The following is a 22,436-nucleotide window of genomic DNA, read 5'->3' on the forward strand; positions in this document are numbered from 1 at the left end:
CACCGACATCAGCTGATCTTGATGGCAATGAATGTTTCGTATCTTGGTTGTGTTGGTGGCTATAGGAATGTGCATGTAAAAAAATAGCATAGAATTATACACACACCTTGTACTAATACCGATTTCCTGGGTTTGGTTTTGTCCTGTAGTTATGTGGAATGTATCTGTGCTCTCTTCCCAACTCCCTGTAAGTCTGTAATTACTCCAAAATCGAAAGCTCTAAAAGGTGATGAGAGATGAGGTGATGATTCTCCCCTGCTGACTGATTTCCAGCTCTCTGGGGATTGCACATATCCCTGTCCAAATATCTTGACTTATTTTCTTCTAGGTATACTTCTTTTGACAATTTATTAGAAAGCTGGCCATTTTAATAATAGATAACTAAAGAGATACTACATTTTATGAAAACCTATCACAGTGTACAGAAACTGAGAACATTTTTATGTAAAAGCTTCTATACTAACATGAAGTAAAAAATTGTTCTAGTTTTAGTAAATAAAATCCTCATTTATATTAATAAAAACTATAAGAAGGAATGTAATCAAAGTCATAAGACTGTCCTGCCATTTAAAATAAGCTGCTCCCCAAAGTACTGTCAATATTGGTTCTAAATAGAAAATATCTTTTAGAAATGTGTTTAGATTGTAATAGCCTGAGAGTTGGCAAATTTTTTCTGTAAAGGGCCAGACAGTAAATAATTTAGGCTGTACAGGCCATAAGTCTCTCTCCATTAAAACTACTCAACCACAGTTTTAGTGTGAAAGTTGCCATAGACAAAATGTAAGTGAATGGGCGTGAAACTTCATTTACAAACAGGCAATATAAACATAGTATGCTGACCTCTGCACTAGCCTAATCGCAGTTACTTTACCTCTGGTCACTAAAAAAACCCCGAAAATTAAGTTACACAAAAATAATTTTTAAAAAGTATAGTGTTACAGGTGTTAAAATGTAACCAAAAGTAGTATCCACTGAGGTAAAAGCCCTGGACTCTGGGCCGAGCCCGTGGCGCACTTGGTAGAGTGCTGCGCTGGGAGCGTGGCGACGCTCCCGCCGCGGGTTCGGATCCTATATAGGACTGACCAGTGCACTCACTGGCTGAGTGCCGGTCACGAAAAAACGACAAAAAAAAAAAAAAAAAAAAAAAAAAGCCCTGGACTCTGAACAGTCAGGAAACCTCAATGATTCTATCCTTTTTCTGCCAGTAACTTAGCTGTGAGATCTTAGGCAAATCACATATTCCCTCTGAGATTACATTATCTCATCTCTAATTTGAAAAAATTGCAGGAGGGTATTATTCCTTCCAGTTTTGTTACTATAAATTTCAGTTCAGCAGACTTACTCCCACTGTTACCAACAAAGTTTCAAAAGAAAGGAAAAGTAATTATTTAAATAATTTATAATATATTTCTCATTAAGTACAATGAGCATTGGAAGATCTGGAGTATTAAAAGCAAACAAACAAAAAATAAATAAAAAATGAGGAGTATCTAAACAATAGCATCAAAAAACATAAAATACAAAGAGATAAAGTCAAAGGATGTGCAAGATCTTCTCACACTGCTGAGAATTAAAATGAAGTACATAAATAGAAAGACATACTGTGTTTATGCACTGGATGACTTGATAGTGTTAAAATGTCGAACTGAACTATAGGTTTGATGAATCCTAATCAAAATCCCACAAGGCTGTTGGGGGGGGGTAGTTTGGTAGAAATTGACAAGTCAACTCTAAAATTTATTTGGAAATGCAAAAGACCTAGAATAAACAAAACAATCTTTGAGAAAGAATTAATTGGAAAGCCTACTTTACCTGAAATCAAAACTTTGAAAGTTTTAACAAAAGAGTAAACATTGATGGAACAGAAAAGTAGATTGACATGTATATGGTCAAATGATTTTAGACAAGGGCACTAAAAAGCAATTTAATGGGGAAAGGAAGATCTCCGACAAATGGTGCTGGAAGAGCTGAACATTCATATGGTAAACAAAGGCCCTTGACTCTTATTTCACACTACACAAAAGAATTAATTCAAGGTGGATCAAGGACCTAAACATAAAAGCTACAACTATAAAGCTTCTGAAAAAAACAAGATCATATCTTCATGACCTTTGGGTAGGTAAAGACTTCTTAAAGAGGACACAGAAAGCATCAACCATATAACAAAAATTGATAAATTAGATTTCACTAAAATTAAAATCTTCCCAATCAAAAGACACTGTGAGAAAACAGGCAAGCCACAGAGTGGGAAAACATATTTGTAACACATAAATCTGACAAAGGACCTTTAACCAAAATATGTAAAGAACTTCTACTATCCCACTGAAAAGGAAAAGGAAAAAGAATCATCTAATAAGCACGTGAAAAAGTGCTCCTCACTAGTCATCAGGGAAATGCAAATTAAACCACAGGAGACACCACCACATACCAGATAATTTCTGCTGTGTCCAATCAGTAGTACACAGCAATAAAAAGGAACAGACTCTGACGTAAGCACCTACAGGGATGAATCTCAGACATCACGCTGAGCGAGAGCCAGGAGTCAAGGAGTCACGCTGTGTGACTCCAGCCACACAAATCTGAGGATAAAGAAAGTGAATCATCAGCCACAGAATAGGAGTATGGGTTAAAGGATGTCTGTATTTGTCAAACCTGATCAGACTGTATGGATTGAGATCTGTACATTTCATTAAATGTAAATTATATCCCTCTCTCCCTCAAAACAATAGTTGGAGATTAAGGCTCTTGAAGTTAAATTTAAGGTTTTTAATCTAGCTCTTTTAATTCTACAACAAATTGAAGGTACTAGGTGGTAGATGATTTTGAACTATATATATATATGGCTATTTTTATTTTATCAGTCTAATTCAAATTTCTACAAGTGTGAGCTTAAATGTATTTAGGATTAATTTGTTGATTCTTTGTCTAATCTTCTTTCCCCCTATATAAGATTATCTGTATTGGTATTTATTACCTCTAAACATATGGGGCCTCTACGGGCTGAGCCACACACACACCCCTCACATTACTGAGGACTATAATTCATCACCTAACTTTCTCTAAGGGATCTTTATAACCTTTTCTCTAATAAATTTTCTTTCAGACTGAGGTCCGTTGGAAAAGTTTAAGAGATTCCACAACTGGCATCTGTTCTTCCTCTGTAACTACTAGAGAGAGATTTTCCCCTACTTTTCATGTAAAAACAACAACAAAATATAAGAACATTTATATACAATGTTCTAATTGATTAAAATTACTTATACATTTTGCATATTTCATAAACAACTTATTACACCAAAATATTACATTGCTGAATTATAAGTAAAACTGAATTTATAAACTCTATCAATAAGCTCAATAGTACTGTTTAGTCCTTTATAAGTTTGGTAATAGAAAAAATGAACATTAACAGCTTTGGATAAGTGCAGAGCTAGCTGGCATGACATTAATAGAAAGATTTCATCTGGTCTAATATTCTAAAGGCTCTTACATGCTCTGTTTATATCATATAAACCAAAAAATACCAATACACCTACAAGTATATTCTGAAAGACTTCTTTAAAAAGCACCATCAAACTCAAAATTTAAGGTTCAAAAGCAGCTAAGGATGTGCAGCAAACTACAAAGCGGTCAGCTAAAAGAAAACATCATTTTCACAAATACAGCAATTCTATTAAATGTACTTATTATGAGTGTAACATAAAATCTTTTTCAAAAAGTCCAAAGGATTCTGATTTTAAGACTTGATAAATCTATGAAGTACAAACAACGTGTACTTCAGACTACGTGAATACATTTTGCTTCCACCATCAATTTAGAAAACTTGAAAAGGAAAGTCTATTATATTTACCTATATTTTTGCTCTTTCCACAGTTCTTCCTGATGTTCCAAACTTTTTTTTTTTTTTTTAACATTTCAGGAGGAAGTCTAGGCTCCGCACGTGGCCTCCTCTGACACCATGGGAGTGGGCCTTGTTACCATCCTGCAGGGATGTCAGCCTCAGCTTCCCACTGGGCCCCATGTGACACCACTCCAGGGGGTCCTTGTTACACACAGGCAAGGGAGGAAGTCTAGGCTCCCCACTTGGGCTTTGCTGATGAGGTATCGGGTTGGGGCCATGGTTTTTCCATGGTGTTTGGCTAGAGTAGAGCACTTGGTGTCAGAAAGTTCTCCGTCTTTCTAGGTTGCCCCTTTCCTGGTCCTCTGGCTGGAGAAAGCAGGCTTTTCTCGACTTTTGTGGTCTGCTTCTGTTGGTGTTTCTGAGTTGCTGATTTCTTCAGCAATCTGGGATACGTGAGGTAAAAGAAAACACAGGCAACTCAATGCTATGTCATTTCTTGGGTCCTGAGGTTCCTAGTTGGTCGGCCTTCATCTTTCAGGATAGTCCCAAGTTTACGTCATGTATGTCCAAGGGTTTTTAGCTGTGTCTAGTGGAAATACAGGGAGAAGTGCATCTACTCCATCTTGTCCTTCCTACTTTGTTTTGAATCGTGAATCTTCCAAAAAGGTGGTCCTACAAAGTGGCCTAGTTTGCAGTTAGTTTGCAAAATTTACTTTTATAACTATACCTTTTACATACCTTCACAAATACTACTGGAGTTCAGTCAAACCACTAAGGGCATGTTCTGCTATCACTGGTTTATTTGTGTGTCTCTCCAATTAGAATCTAGTCCTAGATCTCAGCCATGTCTTAGGTTAAAATAATTCTGTTTTTGAAACAACTGGGAAATACACCACCATGTTTTTTTCTTTAGAGGACAAGTATTCACCTGCTGACTACTGAGCATTTCTTAAAGATATGCCAGGGCTTCTTGGTTAGATCACACTTTTTGCACATCAAGCTGCCACACCAAACTCTCTATTTACTTCTGGCTTTGCCTTTACTGAGTTTTTTTTTTTTTTTGTGACCGGTAAGGGGATCGCAACCCTTGGCTTGGTGTCGCCCGCACCACGCTGGTGAGTTGCTTACCAGAAGGAAATGAATCAGGCTAGAAGGAGACCCTTTGAAAAGGCTAGCAAGCTTTATGGCAGAAGATAAAATAGTGGGGAGGTGGATTTGCTGTAGGGGGAGAGTGAATTAGTCCGTTTCTCAAACTTACAACAGAAAATCTGAAACTGGGTAATTTATAAAGAAAATTTATTTCTTAAAGTTTGGAGGTTGGGAAGTACAAGGTGCAGGAGGCACATGTGGTGAGGGTTTTCTTGGTGGTGGCTTTACAGAGAAGCAGGTTATCACATGACAAGAATGGGCTAAGCAAGACAGAGCTAACCTCCTCACTTGCTGTCCTTTTAAAGCCATCAGAAGCTCACCCATCACTACATGAATGGTTCAATCTATGTACAAGGTCATGGTCCTCACAATCTAATCACCTCTTAAAGGCCCCAACTTTCAATTACCATAGTTGGATTTCCCACTCTCTTAACATGGTTACAATAGGGGTCAAGTTTCCAATATGTGAACTTTAGTTGGATGCATTTAACATATAGCAGTCAGCCCCTGGCCCTCAAAGTTCATGTCCTTCTCACAGGTAAATACATTTATTCCATCCACAAAGTCTTAACTTGTTTCAGCTCAAAAGTCCAAAGTCTCATCTGTGAAATCAAACAAGTTATCTACTGCCAAGACGTAATGGGGGAACAGGCATAAAACAGAAATCATCAGTCCAAAATGGATAAATGAGCCAAAAAAAGGGGGGGAAGGGTACGGGTCCCAAACGATTCTGAAACCCAGCAGGGCAGGCATCAGATCTCAAAGGTGGTGAGTCATCTCCCTTGACTCTATGTCCATTATCCTCTGGAGAATAACGCACCAGTAAGAAGGAAAGAAGGCAGTTTGGTTGAGGAAAGTGAGTATTCTTTTTTTTGGGGGGGGGGGGTCTTTAGATGCAAATTTTCTTCAGAACCAAAAAAATCATGGAGAATTAGTTGTGGAACATACTTTAAAAAATACATGTGAATACAGCTCAAAGCTGTTTAGAAAAAAACACAAGTGAAGGACTATATAGCTTCTTCTACTCCATTCCTGTTTAAAACTGGCCACATTTTTTATTATACTGTTCAAAATAACTTTCTCATTAGTTATGGAAGAGCACTGATATCAGGATTTAATTAACATGGTCACTGGTTTCAGGGGATGTAACCTGGGTACAGAAACTTAACCCCAATGCAATGTGTTCCCAACTTTTAGGCCATAAACCCTATGAGCATGGGTGGGGGCTGAATGCGAAGGTACTTGAAACAGTTCATGGAAAAACAATTAAAAGATAATATGGATCTTTCCATGAACTTGATGAAGCCCTCTCATTGAGGCTGGATATGTTCTCAAGTCTACGCATACCAAACACTGTCATTAGGCCAAATGTCTGATATGCTTCTAAGGTATGTGACGAGGTAGTGACAATAAAGAATCAAATTCATATTTAAAGTGGTACTGAACTCATAACTTTTTGTCATGTGTATTTTTTTTTTTCAGACCCAGGGATCTAAAAAATATAGCTTAATTAAAAGGAAACGTTCACAAATGATCTTGAAAAGGCCTTCAGGCTCCAGAGTTAAGAACCACCAAACAGTTCTTGGAAAGATTAGGAAGATTTTCTCTGTGCCTTAATTTTTTCATTTGCAGAGTGGAGGTGATACCTAACCATCATAGCTTTCACCATTCCCTAATACTCCGTGACACTTACTGTCTCTCCAGCTAGAATATATGTTCCTCAAAAGCAATGAGATCACCAATTTATTGTACCCCCAACACATGGCACAGTGTCTGGCATGTGCAGCTGCTCAGAAAGGTTTATGGGATAAATCCATGATTTCTTGGTCCTCAAGGTGTAGTAAGAAAAACTGTGCAGAGTGACAGCACAACGTAAAAAGTGAAGTGTGTTCAGACTAAATCCTATGTTTTTTCCCCAGTTTGTTACCAAACACAAAATTCATAAAGCATCTTCTGGGAGTTTTCTCATTTTTATTAACTTTGGGGCAAAAATAATATAATAGCATCTTTTCACTGACAATCAGATTAAACTCACACCTGCAAGTGACCAAAATTAAGTGACAAGTATAGGGGAGGGGCAATGGGTTGGAGAGGATGTAGCTGTGACAGGGTGGAGATGAGTGCAGTATGATGAGGGACTTGGCTGAAAGGTTGACACTTGTTTAATAGTATAGGGTTACTTAATCATTGACCTTGAAAACCAGAATCATTTCCAGACGTAAAAAGTCACCACCTCTCTTATTAGCAACACTGAAGAGAAAAAAATTAGCCAGGATTTTTCACTGATAGGTTACAAGCATTAGGCAAAAACAAAGACAACAGAGGCCAAATCAAATCAATATGAAAGCAGTAATAAAATACAAAAATAAGACATCAAACTATAATGGATGTTATTCTAGGTTTCAAAAATTTAAAAGGTATCTATTTAAATTAAAATTGCAAAAAAAATCCAAAGTGAAAAAGTATCAATTTTAGTAAAGATATCAACATACATACATGCAGATAGATACACATATGAATAGTAAGAAAGAGATTCAAAGAAATGTAATTTTGGCACTTTTACTTGTATTTTTAAAGAAAGCAAATACAAATATCTTTGCATACAAATTCTCATTCTGGAGAAAGAGGATGTAGAATTAAAAGGTGGAAACAAACAAACAAAAGGTGGAAACATCTCCCTTCTTAAAAATAATATTGAAACAAATAACTTTACCTGTTAAACCTCCTGGTTGGCAGTTTTATAAATCTGGCTTGATTTACCTTAACTCCACAAGTTTGACAAAGTTATTTTTGTTTGTGTCAGTGATACCTGGTTATCCACTTTCAGTGCATGTACCATTTGGTCAGAGGTCCATAAATAATATTAACATTTCCAATGTAGAAATCCTAAAGTTCTAAAGGGAAATACTCAGTAGATAAATTCTCCTGGAATTTCTTGTAGCAAAGGTTCCTCAAATTTAAATCGCTTGGAAATAGCCTTTTTCTCTATTTTCTCTTTTTCAGACTGTCTGCATTGTCCTAAAGTATACGAAGTAACTACAATCAACTCCTCTGTTACAGATGATTCCTTGGTTTCCGGTTTCTCAGTATCTGAATTGATTTCACACACAGAATCATCTTCTTGGAGGGCATCTGCTTCTTCTAATGCCCCTTTCACCCTGAAAGAAGGGTCTTGAATACAGCTCTGTGTCAACCACGGATGTTTTAGACATTCTTCAGCGGTGGCTCGATCTCTACACAAAGATACACATTTTACAGTTAAGACAACCTACTAAAACTTTAATTAAAAACTAGAGTATAGAGTATAAGGTACTGTATTGTATGAAATTTTGGGAAGTATGAAGAGTTGGCAAAAATCTTATTGTGATTCCTGAATAAAATAGAAGTTTTAGAATTTGGGTGCAACTCCCCACAATGTTGAAAAATAATATTTTAAGTAAGGTATCTTTTTTTTTTTTTTTTTTTGACTGGTAAGGGGATTGCAACCCTCGGCACGGTGTGGTCTGCACCACGCTCAGCCAGTGAGCGCACCGCCCATCCCTACATAGGATCCGAACCCTCGGCCTTGGCGCTACCAGCGCCGCACTCTCCGAGTGAGCCACGGGGCCGGCCCTAAGTAAGGTATCTTTGAAAAGCCCTGGAGAGACCAACAATAGATAGAAAATATCTGCCAGGCGATTAGTTGTCATTTCATTGTTAGTTTCTACCCATCAATTGTGAGTGCCATTCACTGCATGATGCATCTGCAATAACACGCTTTTGCTAACTAACGTTTAAATCCTTCTATACTGAGATGCAATTCATATTTTCATTTTTGCCACTTTTTCTTTCAACAGACATATTAAGCCAAGGGTTTCATCCAGGTTTTTTTTTTTTTTTCAAGGTGCTGGTCAGTACAGCCTAAGGTTGGGGGTTCCCTCTGTTTTATGTCTGCATGCTTGTGTTTTCATGTTGGTGTTTCAGTTATTGAACTACTTTTGTTTGGAGCAGATCACTCACAAATTGAGAAAGATCAATGTTAACTCATACTTACTTGGGTTTCCTAACTAAAAGCGTCTTGATGAAGTCAATAGCTGACTCAGACACAACATCAAATTCTTCCTCAGAATAACTTAAATCCATCTGTGAGATGTTCAAGAATGTTTCTTGTTTATTATTGCCTAAGAAAGGTGATACTCCTGTAAGCATGACATATGTTAACACGCCAATGCTCCTAAATCAGAAAGAAAATGTAAGAAAAATTAGTATCATATTCATTTCTTGAAACCAATTTGATCAATTTTTCATAATTCTTACCACATATCTGTTGCCATGCTGATAGGATCATAACTAAGAATTTCAGGAGCTAAAAAACAGAAGGAAACATTTAGTTTCAAGGAAAAAATTCCTAATTTGCTCTTAGAGATAAAAAAATTAAAGCAAGCATTAGATCCAATAAGGCACTATCAAGGTTTGGGCTAAAATGAAATAAATTAACATCATAAATAAAATTAATATAAATTAATATAAACTATAACTCGATGTTCGAAACTAACTAGCTTACTTTTCATACTTCCACCCTCCATTGTTGTGGGTATTTTGAAAATATTTGAATGCATTAACACTGTAATATAAACTGACAATTTTTGATATCTTCCTCTTTTCACACCTTCTATCTAATCAAGCATCATACCTATCAGATTATAGCTTTTATTTGTTTCGTTTTTGGTTTTGGCGGCTGGTTGGTTAAGGGAACCTGAACCTTTGACCTTGGTCCTACACTTTTTTGTGGTAGATTACAGCTTTCAAATCTTTCTCCGTGCCATCCACATCTCTCCTTCCCCACTGACCCCTCTCCCTCATAGTTTCCTCTCTCACTTGGGCCTCCAACTATCCATCCCACCCCTCTGACCTACTCTTTATGATACAGCCAGAGTGAGCTTTTAAAATGTATACCCATTAACAAGAAGTCAGCTAAAAAAAACTGGGTGTCTTCAGATGAAACACAACACGGACAAAGGCAACAGAGCTGCATCTACAGAGTTGAGAAAAATAACATGCTTTGATAATGCTTAACTAAATTGCTGTCACACATAAAAGTAATAAAAAATATTAAACATTAAAAAAAATCTTAAATATGTAAGGACTCAGGAGGAATACTATGAAAACTCTCCTTGAAAAGAAAAATCTACTCACAATTTAGTCAACCAAAGATGATTTTTCACAAAAGTATACAAATAGGGATGCTAAACAATGAAAACACAGGCAATGAGTATTGAATCCACATAAAAATAGATCAAAGACTAAAACACGGGTAATGAGAATAAAAAAAGGAATAAAAATGTCCTATTTCTAGGAAAAAACTAAACACTCAAAATCATATATCCATTATTGGTTTGAAACAAACCCACATAGACGTAAGGGAGGAAGAAGAGGTTGGGAAGGAGATGTCTGGTATGCTAATTTCCTTAATTCTGATTTCTGAAATGAGAAATCAGAGGTTATAAATTGTATTTAAAACTTAAAAAAAAAATGACTAGGAAATTAAAAATAAAATGCATAGCATCCAAATTACTGGAAGGGGAGATAAGAAAATAAAGACCATACAGCAAAAAATTGGGGAGAAAGGACATAGGAAATAACAACAGTTTACTTGTTTGAGGACACATAATGTGCTGAATGCTGATTTAAGAGCTTTATACAGCAAATCTAATGTCATCCTCACAATTCCCCATGAGGCTGGTACCATAACTAGCCCCATTTCATGGACAGAGGAATCCAAGGTACAAAGAGATGTAAGGACCTGAAACAGGCAGCAAGAACAGAGCCAGAAATCACAACTGGTTTCTGTATGTGTGAAATGGCTGTGGGATACAAAAAGGAGAGTGTCCCTTTGTTTTTCAAAATTGTTTTTAGTTTTTTTGGATCAGGCTTGTACAAAACAGAAGATAGTTCTGTCTGGGCGGGGGAAAGGTTCTTGGTAGAAAAATTTAGAATTTACCAAAGAACAGAAAGCACTAAAACAAAACAAACAAAAAAAATACCTCATTCAGGGCAATAATTACTATTTTGGTATTTCAGCTCATAAGCCCTTAATTCTGCAGTCTTCTAGCTTACAATGCTACCCACTAAAATTGGCTAAAATATTTGGGCTGCTGCTTTCCCCAAAGAAACACTAAGTCACATTCTTAAAACTTAGTAGTCATAATGCATATCAGTCAGCATACTGTAAATTAAGTATTCTAGTCCATTAAAGACATGCAAAAATACTTAAAAGTTGTTTCTCTGCCTATGGCATCTTTTATTACCTAATTAAGGATCTATTTTCAAATTGCAGAACTTTAAAACTTTCAATTACTTTATGTACTATCACTGCCATACAGCTTTGTTTTCTTCAACCCTATCTGCCCTCCTGTGCCTTCTGGAACCCTCTTCTCTTGTAAATAAATTCCCAACATCCTCAGCTCCTCTGACCTCTTCCCTGAAAGAAGACCCACTTACCCCACCCCCAGCCCTCTAGAATGGAGACTGCCTCTCTGCCCACATCGCGCCACTACCTGCCCTCAGGCCCAGCCACAGCCATGTCCACCCCATCATGTTGCTGTCATCTACTGACACAGCAGCTCTCCTGCTCCTCTCCTAGGCCTGCCACCACCCTGGGCAACTTCCACTTCCACACTCATGCCCATGAACTTCCTGACTTCCCAGTCTACAGAACTGCCTTTCCAGAGCTACATCCAAGGCCTCATAATTACAAAGAGCTGTTTCACCACTCGAATTTTAAATGTTAATATTCCAACCGTTGGTCTTACTCTAACACAGACACCTTTTCTTTGTTGCTTTTAACATCATTCAAACCACTAATCCTTCAAACCCCCATCTTACTCACAGTCCACCAAAGACAAGTCACTGTTTAGTTGACCTGAACTGGCGGTGCATCATGTCAGCTGCTCGCTTCCTCTGCCTTTCGCCAGAAGCCCTCACCCTTGAATGGACCCATCTGAGTGCTTTCTCTGCCCCACACTTCTATGAAACCCAAGGATTGGCAATTCCTTTATCAAATCTGTGTTACCAACTGGAATTTCTTTAAAGGTCCTTTCTTAAATATCCTCCCATCCTCAGATAAGCTGCTATCCTACTTTGTTAAGAACATCTTGTCCTATTCCTTTTAGACATAATCACTTCAAATTCTCTTAGCCTTGCAGGAAAGGGACTACCATTTTGGTTTCTTACTCTTGAAAGTTTTCCATTTTTAAATTTAATCACAGCCAGCCTACTTACCTACTTACTTACTTACTAAATAGACAGAAAGACAGACAGACAGATAGATAAATAAATAGATAAAAGGATAGAAATGAAATGAGTAAATAAATTTAATCCAAAGGAATGAATCTCTGATTGTAGAATTTCAATACAGCAGATGGCTCCCCCACCATGAAGCATGCCACATGTGGGTTCCCTAACAAGGGTGACGTCTGACCCCAAACACAAAACCCTCCCAGTCTTATGAACACTCACCCACATATTCAGGAGTACCCATGATTTCTCGGAGCTCTTCATTGCTCTTCATTACTCTCGAAAGGCCAAAATCAACTATTTTAATGTCACCCAATGGAGATTCACTTGTCAGCAGAATATTCTGAGGCTAAAAAATAATGCCCCCCCAACCCAAGTTAATGAAACCATGATTAAATTTCAAAAAACATATAACCCACAACACACACAAATTTCACCTGTGAGAGTGAGACTGAGAGTTTAACAGTGAGCAGTCATTTGTTAGATACTGTTAAAACATACATCTCAAGCACAAGGCAGCAGGCCAGTACTCTTTCAAACCACCTCCTCCCCTGTAGTTGCTATTCTTCAGCATATAAATATGTTTCCACCCCTATACTAGAAACAAAACCAAACCACTTACAAAAGGCATGCCCATGACTCTGCCTCTCGCCAGCACACACTCCCTGCTATTCCCTCACAGCCTGGCCTCTTGAAATGCACGGTCAAGTCGACGGCCACTTCTCAGTGCAGCCACATCTGTTCTGCACTGTCTACTGAATCTGCCCTCATTAAGATCACAGTAACTTTAATAACCAAAGACCCACCAAGTGCCTTGGACATCTTTCAGGCACTGTTGTGCATGCACTGATTTCTGTGGCACCGGGCACTGTCCATCATCCTCACAGACTTGAAATTCCTCCCTCTGTTTTCTCACTCTTGGATCTCTTCCTCCCTCTACAGATCCCTATTTTCTAGAATCTTCTGCCCTTTTATTATTATTTTTTTCTTAAATGTTTATTGGTTTCAGATTTAAGGTTAAAGTTACTACGAAGGGAGGAGGCTCATACACTGAAAAGTCACAAATAACTTTTTTGTGTGTTTGTCTGCTTTTTGTGTTTTTGTGTCCGGCTGGTATAGAGGTCAGTACAGGTGTTATCAGTGCCACACTCTGAGCTAACCAGCCAGCTCTCCGCCCTCCTCTGAAATGCTGGTGTTGCTCAAGATGTCTCACGTCTGGACCTCTCCTGCCACTCTGCATTCTATTTTTAAGCAATTTCATCTACTCCCAAAGCTTCAGCGCCTACTTATATGCTGACGACGTCCTACTCTAAGCCCTCTCCAGACTCACACATCCCCTTAAAATCAGACCTCTGCATGTGGCTGAACACACCACACCCTCAACTCCCCACCACACTAGGCAGCTCCTCCCCCAACCCCAGACCAATTCCTCTCCTCAATATTCCCAATCTCAACGCCCAAGTGAAATACTGGAGAATCACCCTAAAGTGTCCTGTCTCCTTCATTTTCCACATCTAGTGAAGTCACCAGGCATGCCAATTCCATTTTCCAAATTCAATGTCCCTGTTGCTTAAAGTTGGGGCTTTCATTATTTCTTACCCAGGCCACCACAATATCCTCCAGTCTCTAGTTTCTCCCCCTTGAACCCGTCCTCCACTATACAACCGGACAGTCTTCCTTAATGCAAGTCTGATGCTGATGCTCTGTGCTCTCCCTGCGGCTGGAAGGGGTTGCTCATCAGCACAGACACACGCTCCAGCCGGGTGGAGGTGAATATGGTGATGCGCAAGGCCACCCAAAGCCCCAGAATCAATGAGGTTCATGTCGCTGGAGTCATTTTTACCCAATGGAGAATAACCTAAGACACTTTCACGTTAAAAGACAAGCAGATATATTACGGACTATACCTTAAAATTCATTAGAATTTTTAAAATAAAATATGAGATTTGAAAGGAAAATTTGCTTCAGAAAAGGTCCGCACTTAACTGTCTTCTGCCATTAAGAATACTCTCAAAGGTGAGCAGAGGACCATCGGTACTGACAAATTACAAATTCCCCACTACAGCACCCAGAGTTTGTATGATCTGGCCCATGTCGCCTTTTCAAGATTAATCTCCTGCCACTGTTGTACCCTAAACAAGAACACACTCCCATGTCTCATGTCTCTGCTCATGTGCTGCCTCTGCTCAGGAAGCCCTCTCCCCTCTCTCCCTGACAAAATTATCTTCATCAGTCACCCTATAAAGTCCTCCCTGACCTTCCCACTCTCCCTTCCAGGGAGGGCTCATGGCTGCCCCTGTCTGCCCCAGCACATCCTACACGGGGCGAACTTACCCCATTCTTCAGCGAACTATTTCTGTCTCCTCCAGAACACTGTGGTTCATTTGATGTATAAAGCAAATGGTCACTGGTCCTCCCCTTCCGCTTGTCCTCGACCCCCCCCCGCACTTCCGTTCTTCCCTTCCGCTCGTCCTCGACCCCCCACCTCACTTCTTCCGTCCTCCCCTTCCACTCGTCCTCAACCCCCACCTCACTTCCGTCCTCCCCTTCCGCTCGTCCTCGACCCCCCACCTCACTTCCGTCCTCCCCTTCCGCTCGTCCTCGACCCCCCACCTCACTTCTTCCGTCCTCCCCTTCCACTCGTCCTCAACCCCCACCTCACTTCCGTCCTCCCCTTCCGCTCGTCCTCGACCCCCCACCTCACTTCCGCCCTCCCCTTCCGCTCGTCCTCGACCCCCAGCTCACTTCCGCCCTCCTCTTCTGCTTTTCCTCGACCCCCCCACCTCACTTCCGTCCTCCCCTTCCGCTCGTCCTCGACCCCCCCAGCTCACTTCCGCCCTCCCCTTCCGCTTGTCCTCGACCCCCCCACTGCACTTCCGCCCTCCCCTTCTGCTCGTCCTCGACCCCCCCCTGCACTTCCGTTCTCCCCTTCTGCTCGTCCTCGACCCCCCCCTGCACTTCCGTTCTCCCCTTCCGCTCGTCCTCGACCCCCCCACTTCACACGTCCTCCCCTTCCGCTTGTCCTCGACCCCCCACCTCACTACAGTCCTCCCCTTCCACTCGTCCTCGACCCCCCCAGCTCACTTCCGCCCTCCCCTTCCGCTTGTCCTCGACCCCCCCCACCGCACTTCCGCCCTCCCCTTCTGCTCGTCCTCGACCCCCCCCCTGCACTTCCGTTCTCCCCTTCCGCTCGTCCAAATCACAGAACCCAGTGATACTTCAATGCTTTATTCTGGACCACTATCTTAGCAGTGTTTCACATAGTTGGTCATTTTTGTTTAAGTACTCTTTGTCTCTTGGCTTTTATGACAAAACCCTGCCCTGGCTCTCCTGCTCCCTCTCTGGCTGCTGCCTCCCTCCTTTTACGGCCTGCCTTCCCTGAGGTGGTGCACTGGGTGCTGGGTCTCTCAGAGGGTGGTCCTGATGCCCTTTCCTCCTTCCTCTTCCCACTCCACACTCTCACTTTGTACAATCTGTCTGCACCCAAGGCTTAATTATCACTGGTAAGTTATGACTCACAAATTTTTATCTTTCAGACCTCTCCAACCAATTGCTTACCTGATATCTATCTCCCCTTTGATTTCTCAAAGGCACCTCAAATTCAACATGACCAAAACTAGAATCATATTTTCCTGCCAAGTCAGATTCTCCACACGTCAGTCACAGGCATCTCAGTGAATGCTAGGGCCATCCACCAAGACAGGAGGGAACACTAAGAACCACAGTTGACATTCCTTTGTCTGCCCATCCTCCTTCACTTAGCTACCATCTCACCTTATCCTGTTGATTTTAAATCCTAAATTCTAAGCACTTCTAGACTTTGTCTACTTCTCTCCACCTACAGAAAACTAATCAAAGCTACCACCTTTTCTTGTTCAATTGCAATGCCGTTTTAAATGGTTTGCTAGGATCTATTTTGCCCACACTGCAACCAGAAGGATCTTTTGTACTATAGTTGGTCCTCCGTACCCGTGGGTTCTGCATCTGTTGATTCAACCAACTGCAGATCAAAAATATTTGGAAAAAAAAAATTGCGTCTGCAGTGAAAATGTACAAACTTTTTTCCTTGTCATTATTCCCTAAACAATAAAGTATAACAACTACTTACATAGCATTTACACTGTATGAAGTACTGTATGGAACCCAGCGGTGATTTACGGTACATGGGAGGACGTAAGGAGATTATATGCAAATATTACGCCATTTTATATCATCTACTTGAGCATCCACAGATTTTGGTATCTGCAGGGGATCCTGGAATGAATACCAAGGGACAACTGTATATAAATCTGACCGGTTATCCCCTTACCTAAACCCTACATCATTCCCCACTGCTCTTAGCTAACCTCCTAACTCCTTGATGTAGTATTCAAAACCCCACCAGGTCTAGCTGCTGCCCTGCACTCCAGACTCATCACATGCCACGCTCCCTTCGGCTCAGTGAACCTGAGTCTCACAGGACGTTCTCCAGTCTCTCATGCTTGCCATGGTTCCTCTCACAAAAGTGTCTTTGTATATAGTATTCCCTCCACCTAGGACATCTTTCTAGTGTCAACTTGGAAGACCAAGGGTGACAGTGAAGCAGACTACAATGATTTTCAACAGTGTGAAGGACGGCAATATGTAAAAGGAAATCGAGGCATAAATGGTCCCTCCCTTTACAAGGGTCTTACTTCTACACAACCATACATCCTACCCTTTTATATTATGAAAATGCTTGTGGCTTTATCAAAGTCTGAATTCAGGAACAGAGAAAGAGAAGAATCTGCAGCTTCATGAGGACAGGAGCCACAGTACTCATCACTGTGTTGTCACCAGTGATCAGTACCCAGCACACATATTTGCTGGGTGAATGAACAGAAGAGACAAAACTATTTTAAAAAATTGAAATAGTGTCTATTTTGTATCAGGAATGGTGGTACTATAAAAACTAGTAATAAAAAGTCCTTCATGTCAGAAAGTTCATAATCAGAAAGCAGATGAACCTATCGGGCTCAACTCACTCTGCTGTGCACTGTGCTATGGCAGGAGTACATACAAAGTGCTCAGGCAATAAATAAGAGGGATTAACCCTGCCTTGGAAAATTACAGAGGAGATATGAAAGAAGACCGTGAAGGAGAAAAGGATCTCATCATTTATTTAACAAAAGTTGAATGGCCTACTGAGCTATGCCCTAGGGAACAACAGAAAACAAGACGTGTTCCCTCTTTTGGAGCCTACATTCTAACTGGGACAAATAGGTACAAATAAATAACACAACCTCAGGCAGTGTGGGGAAGAGGACACATGCCAGGGATGTGCAAACTTTCTTCGAGTGAGAGTCAGAGAAGGCACATTTGAGGGAGGAGAGGACAATGTTAAGAAGCAGCCAGCCAGCCTGCCAGCCGTGGCACAGTATCTTGGGGATGGGGTGGGCAGGGCGCATTCTAGACAGAAGGAAGAGCAAGTAAAAGGCCCTGAAGCCAGGACAAGCTACCAGGGGAGAATCTGCAAGAAATCCTGTGTAGGTGGAGAAGAGTACAAGGCAGAAGAGTTAGAAGTGGTGAGACTGGAGAGGAAAATGAGATTGGAGAAGAAATGGGGGGAGGGAGACAAGAATCACAGGGCTTATTCTGGGGAAAATGGCAGAAGGCAGGGCACATTTTCTTTGTTAATTAATTTCTAACTACTTCTTCAGGAAAAACCTAACACCATGATTATGAGTCCCCAGACTATTCAAGGCAATTTTAGTTTTAGCGCATTAATAAAATACTACGGTACAATGAAATGCCAATCATCCAGGCAAATTCAATGGGAGGACTTTGGCTCAATGATACACATTCATCATTGAACATGTTTTGCCCCTTCTAGTACATACAAAATGACAAGTGGAAATATTGCTAAAGGGAAGTATTCACCAAATCTTCAGACTCATTTGTGATTAGTATGCACAGTCTGGGAATGTTTTTAAATATCATTTGTTTCCTTAAAATAGTAAATATTTTTCCCTTACATGTGTTTACACTTTACATTCCCTGCGAAATGTTTTCATTAGTTACCATGCAAAAGCTAACTGGTTTGGTGGTAATGTCATAAATCCTAAATTAGCGTGATCAAATTATTAAAATGTTATTGTATTAGAAATCTAGGCCCAGTCTCATGCATCTATGATACACCAAAGTGAGAGACTTTTTGAAAAGGAAGTTAAACATTTGAGAGAGAGGTTGTTAGAAAAAACACATTTCTCATAAAATCAGAGCTATTTCATGGAATTTCACAGTTGATGGTTATTATGTGGCCTCTACTAATTGTGCTGTATTTTGACCATAGCTATTTTTAAAAATAGACTTTACTCCTCTAAATAAAATTAAATACAGTTACAGGACTATAATCTCTGTCCGTTCTCTGATGGGGAAACATACCTACTTCCAAAAATCACAAATATATGTGTCAAAAACAAAGATAAGTACCTAACCATTTACTATTTAGTAAAACCTCCTATTTCTAGGGATTTCAGGTCATGATAAAACAGTTGTGACACACAATACCTAATTGTATTTAAAATGCATGAATCCCCAGTGGAAAGGGAGCGAAAGAAGAAATGTCAGTCAACAGAGAGGTAATGACAGTAGAACAGAACAGCAAATGTGCAGATGGTCCTCAGACAGACAACGGCTACAGGAAGGTCTTTCTGCAGGCTTATGTCCCTGCTCCTCGGAGAACTTTTTTCTTTATTTTGGTATCTTCATCTCTGTACACAATCCATTGAACATTTGCTAAACAATCACTACTGGATAAGATTTAGTGGCTAAGACCATTGTAAAATTGAGATCGACCTGCTCAATAAGGCTTAAAGTATCATGGACATGGTTTTAAAGAACATTTTTATCAGGCAATGAACGTTCTAGTGAATTAAATTTTTATTAAAACCCTGGTTAAAGAAATAAGTTAACAATCCTGTCTAAATTAATTTAATAAACTGTTCACAAGTATTTTTATGTCATCCCATCCTAGCTTTCAAGTAATATATACTGATGCTTAATCTATCAGTGATTCAATTTAAACTTCAAATGGGAGAGTCCCAACTTCTAGTCCACTTTTAACCATGCACATAACAGCGTGGACAAGTTAATGATAGAATACCTACACTAACATTAATGAAAGACCAAACCAATAGAAGACCATTTGAAGGCAAAGAGCATTGGGTTTTAAGACTGGATTTCCCTGTCAGTCCTTCCCCTGGCTAAAGAAAAAAGCAGGCCACTATACAGAATGACTAATTCATCAAATTACTGAGACTACTTGGGACTTTTAGTTAGGTTTGTTCTCACTTACTAGAGTTGTTTCTCAGATCTGTCAGTTCTGCAACATTTTACATGTTAAATGAATGGGCTTTTCCTTAATCATGGTGTGTCTTTTCTATATTTGTGGACTTACTTACACTTTTGTGATTTCTAAATCTGCCTCTGCTAGTCTGCAAAGAATTTTCCATGGTCAATTTATTTGGCTAAGAGTCCTCAGTGAACCAATCTTTTGGCAAATGATCGTTTGGGGTCTGCACTGAAGCCAAATAATGTATTTCCCATAGTATCAATTATCTCTATTACAGGGGCAACTACAATAGTTATTCTGACTTCTAACTAAGTTCTGTCTCTGGGACAGGAATTTCCCATTTTAACCAGAGTGGAGACTAAATAGCTTACTAACTCAAAGTTACCATATATATTTGGATTATCAACTTTCACAGAATGAAAACATAAAAAAATATGTTTAGCTTTGAAGCAGTGTGGGAAAATAATCTTTTTTTATAGCTTAGCCTTTCGAGCTCTTCTAGTGACAGGGAGTGGACATAATAAGCATCAACTCCCACTGCACAGATGGTTGTCAAAGATACATGACAGGAGACGCTCTTGAGACGTCAACTGGAAATGACCTTTTCATAGCCATCGGTCCTGCCCGCACTCCAGCAGCTCACGTGGAGACACGTCTGATTGGACCTAAGAGGAGGGTGAGAGCAAAAGAAAGGCTGCGAACCCTTCAGACCCCCTGTCTTCTAGTTCCTCTGGATCTAGAAAACACGGAGAGTTCAGTTTCCAACATCAAAGGCCCATCATCGTCATCAAGGCTTCTATTAAATCTGGAAACAATTCCACACCAAGTGCATTGGAGATAAAGAAATATGATTTATACTGAATGCATTGGGGAGAAAGGGATCTAATTTCCTTGTGTAAATACACAGTTAAACCTGGTATTCAAGAACTTAATATTCACCTTTGACTGCTTTCAAGTAACATCAAAGATCCGTGATACATGGTGTTAGCAACCTGTCTGACTCGCTACTTAATTAGTTCTCGAATAATGGTCATAAACTGAGCTGTCATAAACTGAAAGCTCATTTCCTACAGGTGCAATGTTATTTAAATTGGAGTTCTGTTCCTAAAAGTCTTTTTTATGTCATAAAACTAGTAGCACATAATGAAATATATATATATAATTTCACAAAGTTAAGAGTATAAAGCCAAACATGAAATATGCTACAGCAAATTTCTTTTGGAAATTCTCATGCATGGCTAATACTAAATGAGGCTTCTTAAAAGGATGAGACTATTGAAGTCTGAACTGTGGAAACCATCTCTTCCTGGTCCATCCCCGAGGGAAATATAGGTGGAAATTTCTTGCAGCAAGGACCTCTGAACTTCTTATGCATATGATAGACTAAAGGGGAAAAAAGCAAAGCCCCCATTCCCATACCCATGCTATAAAGGGTTTTAACCAGGTAATCTTCAGTATTAACATTAGGCCACTTAATAATTAACATCCTGGGACTACATCTGGGTGCACACACATCCACATCTGCCTTCAAAAAAATGCCACTGTAACTGCCATACAGCTGTTGTGTCATCACTGTCCATTTTAAGCCACAGTACTAAAAAATGAGTTAATTAATTTTGAGAAAAGATAACTGTTTATAAAATGAATTTAAATTGGTACCTTTCAGAAAAGATCAAGAAAGTTTCCAAACTTTTCTTTCCATTGTGTTTTTCAGTAGGAAACTAGTGTTTAAAGGAATCTCTATTACCCTTCCCCCTGATTTCAAATGGGACGTTATCAAGTTTGCCTTAGTAGTCAAGCTCCAGAATACACACAATGTACACTCTTCCTTGAGAGTGTTCATTCACACAATAATAATTAAGCACTGCTATTTATACAGTATGATGTATATATAAGGTATTATGGTATATATGCCATACAGCGGTAGTTCTCAAAGTGGCCCCTGAACCCAAAGTATCAGCATCACTTGACCCTACCCCAAATCAGACGCTAGGGTTGGGGCTTAGCAATTTGTTTGAAGAAGCCCTTCTAGGTGATTCAATGCACATCAGAGTTGGAGAACCACTGCCATAAAAAATCTACTTGCTGCTCGAGTCACACTACAGCAGAGGCCAGCGCAGATCAGTAGATGATGTGCAGTGAGATGAGGCTGCAGTTCAGCATGGGAAAGCCTTTTTTGGGGTCCGGAGGCTTCAGTTTTCTCAGGCTACCTTCCTTCCTAACCCCATTTCCTCTGGCTGATAAGGCTATCTTTATAAGTGACATAAACACTAGGAACTAGAGTCACTGTGGAATGTTCAATGTTTGAGGATTATTACATTTTCCTACACCCACACCTAGACTTGATATGCAAATAATCATCAGAAATAAAAAAGGATCTTAAACTTTTCTACTACAGATGCCTGAAGGAATAATACTAAGAATACTCATAGTGGGCATTTACCATTTGCCTCCTAAGCACCCATTCTCTATTCTTTCAGAATTGACTTGAGAATCCATCTGTCTCCTTCCCACTCTCAGTCCATGTAAAAGTTGGGACTCAGGGGAGGAGTTTAGCCTTCCAGGGTTGAAACATCTGACACTGATGACACTGGCCTGGCCAGTCAAAGCTCTGCACCCCCTAGCACACGTATGAGTTCCAAGTTGATCTAAGCTGGTCTAATCAGAGTAAGCCTCAGGACTTCTCAAAGAGGCCTGAACAGAGACCAAGGGCTCTTTCCTGCTAAGTCTCTGCAGAGTTGTGAGGCTAATGTGGCAGCACCTACATTGACCAACATCTCACTGCCATCCTGAGATAAGGCAGAGCTAAATGCTGGAGAAAAACTGAGCACTGGCAACAGTTCTTGAGCCCTGACTACT

The 22,436-nt window shown here is 39.9% G+C and overlaps 1 protein-coding gene across 1 annotated transcript in view; it reads right to left on the reverse strand.

The window, feature by feature from the left end:
• Positions 1 to 7,619: 7,619 nt before the first annotated feature.
• STK17A (serine/threonine kinase 17a) overlaps positions 7,620 to 22,436 on the reverse strand; it is a 33,449-nt gene continuing 18,632 nt past the window's right edge. Inside the window, exons 4-7 of the mRNA XM_063115104.1 lie at positions 12,488 to 12,614; positions 9,287 to 9,335; positions 9,024 to 9,203; positions 7,620 to 8,223 (exon numbers count right to left, since the gene is read on the reverse strand). Of these exons, the coding sequence (XP_062971174.1) occupies positions 7,899 to 8,223; positions 9,024 to 9,203; positions 9,287 to 9,335; positions 12,488 to 12,614 (681 nt within the window). The 3' untranslated portion in view covers positions 7,620 to 7,898. The remainder of the gene's footprint in view (positions 8,224 to 9,023; positions 9,204 to 9,286; positions 9,336 to 12,487; positions 12,615 to 22,436) is intronic.

Source organism: Cynocephalus volans, chromosome 11 (genome assembly GCF_027409185.1).
Source record: "Cynocephalus volans isolate mCynVol1 chromosome 11, mCynVol1.pri, whole genome shotgun sequence".
Classification (NCBI taxonomy): Eukaryota; Metazoa; Chordata; class Mammalia; order Dermoptera; family Cynocephalidae; genus Cynocephalus; species Cynocephalus volans.